General features: G+C 31.2%; 1 protein-coding gene across 2 annotated transcripts in view; it reads left to right on the forward strand.

Annotated features, from left to right (window-relative positions):
* Nucleotides 1–1,776, forward strand: part of PKD2L2 (polycystin 2 like 2, transient receptor potential cation channel) — a 25,093-nt gene that overhangs the window by 4,712 nt on the left and 18,605 nt on the right. For both annotated transcript variants that reach the window (XM_069104282.1, XM_069104281.1), the window contains exon 5: nucleotides 1,210–1,431. In XM_069104282.1, coding sequence (XP_068960383.1) covers nucleotides 1,210–1,431 — 222 coding nt within the window. The remainder of the gene's footprint in view (nucleotides 1–1,209; nucleotides 1,432–1,776) is intronic.

The raw sequence follows: 1,776 nt of genomic DNA on the forward strand, positions 1-1,776 counted from the left end.
AAAGTCAAGTAAGGTAGTAAGTATCTGAGGCTGGATTTGAACTCAGGTCTTCCTAACTTTGAGCCCAGCACTCTATCTGCTTTAGCATTTAGCTGGGAATTCTATTTTATTAGAATTAAAAATCTGGACCAAACTTCCCCTAAAAAAGTAACAGTAAAGATAATCTATGTTAAAGTTATTAGCAAGGTAATTGTTTTAGGGAAAACTAAAGGATTAAAGTACTGTACTTTATGCAAATTATTTTACTGTTCAGGGTTATCTTAATGCTAGACTGTGTACCACAATCTTATTGATAACCTAGGTTATCTTTTGAGTTAGTAATTTGAGGTTGAAGAGAGATATTCAAGCTCTTTTTCCTTTCCTGACTTCACCCACAAACACAAAATCAACATTCAGCAAAATGGTAAGAACAAATTTGCCCTTAAGGAATACTATGTAAAAAAGTTATACAGAAAGTTAGGTGTTATAAAGTTTTGTTAAATTTTTATTATTACTTATTACATTTATTACTAAAGCTCTAATTTTAAATGATGTAGTCACTTGTTATTCATTGTATTCTGCCCTATCAAAATTATTTAAAAGTAAATATTATGTGGCCATTAGCACGCTAGCTGTGAAATTTTTGTTTTTCTCAAACTGCTTAAGAAGGTCATTGACAAAGATGAAGTTTCAGTATATACCAAAATAGAGTAACAATTTTTATGACAGCTAAGAATTGGAAACAAAGTAGATGCCCATCTGTTAGGAAATGGCTAAACAAATTGTGGTGTATGGAAGTAATGGAATATTATTGTGCTATAAAAATACATGGATATGATGAGTATATAAAAGTATAGAAAGACATGTGAACTGATAGAGTGAATAGCAATATATACAATGAACTAAAACTGCAAGTGAAAAAAATAGCCACAAAGCATTCAAAAATGAATTTTGTGAAATTATAAAGAATAAACGTAGTCCCAAAGAAGAGATATGAGAAGGTACCTTGCCTCACTCTCTCACTCACTCCTTTGCAGAGGTCAGGAGTCAGGGGATTTTTCTCTTTTCCTTTGTTAAAAACATCTCTTATTATAAAGGATGGCTCTCTAGAAAGTTAACAGTGAGAATCAAGGCAATGTAAACAAAATATATCAATAAAATATTTTAAAAAGAAATACTTTTCAATCAGATCTCCTAAACCCCATAATGTCATATTCTTCTGTCTAATAGATGGAAGTATTCTCCTTCCACATCATTGTCTCTTCAGCACTGGGGAGTTTTTGGTGTTTATGATAATGGAGGATATATGTTCACTTTACCCATATCAAAGACTGAGGCCAAAGAGAAGTTTACTTTCCTTAAATTGAACAGCTGGATCACTAGAGGGACCAGAGTTATTTTTATTGATTTTTCAATATACAATGCTAATGTAAACCTTTTTTGCATCATCAGGTGAGTAAATCCAATCTCCTTTATTAATGTGATTTGCCTTTTAATATTGTTCATATCCTTCTTTAGAGTTACCTTTAGAGCTGTACAGTATTAAAACCTAAAAATCTTAGATTTTAAAAGACAAAATATAAACCAAAAGAACTAATTCTGGAAAAGCAAGTAAAGTAACGTTATTGTCCATGAGGTTTGTTTTTATGTTTGTCTGTATCCTCAAAGAATTCTGAGGAACACTGAGAATTATACAAGTCATGAATTTCGTATCATATATGAGCATCTTGTCTTGCATTTTGGATTAGTCCTGTGTTACACAAATTAAACACTCTATCTTTGTGGTTCTTTCCTTTA

This window comes from Petaurus breviceps, unplaced genomic scaffold, assembly GCF_028583685.1.
Source record: "Petaurus breviceps papuanus isolate PSGF00001 unplaced genomic scaffold, PetGlider_PUasm1.0 685, whole genome shotgun sequence".
NCBI classification, from domain to species: domain Eukaryota; kingdom Metazoa; phylum Chordata; class Mammalia; order Diprotodontia; family Petauridae; genus Petaurus; species Petaurus breviceps.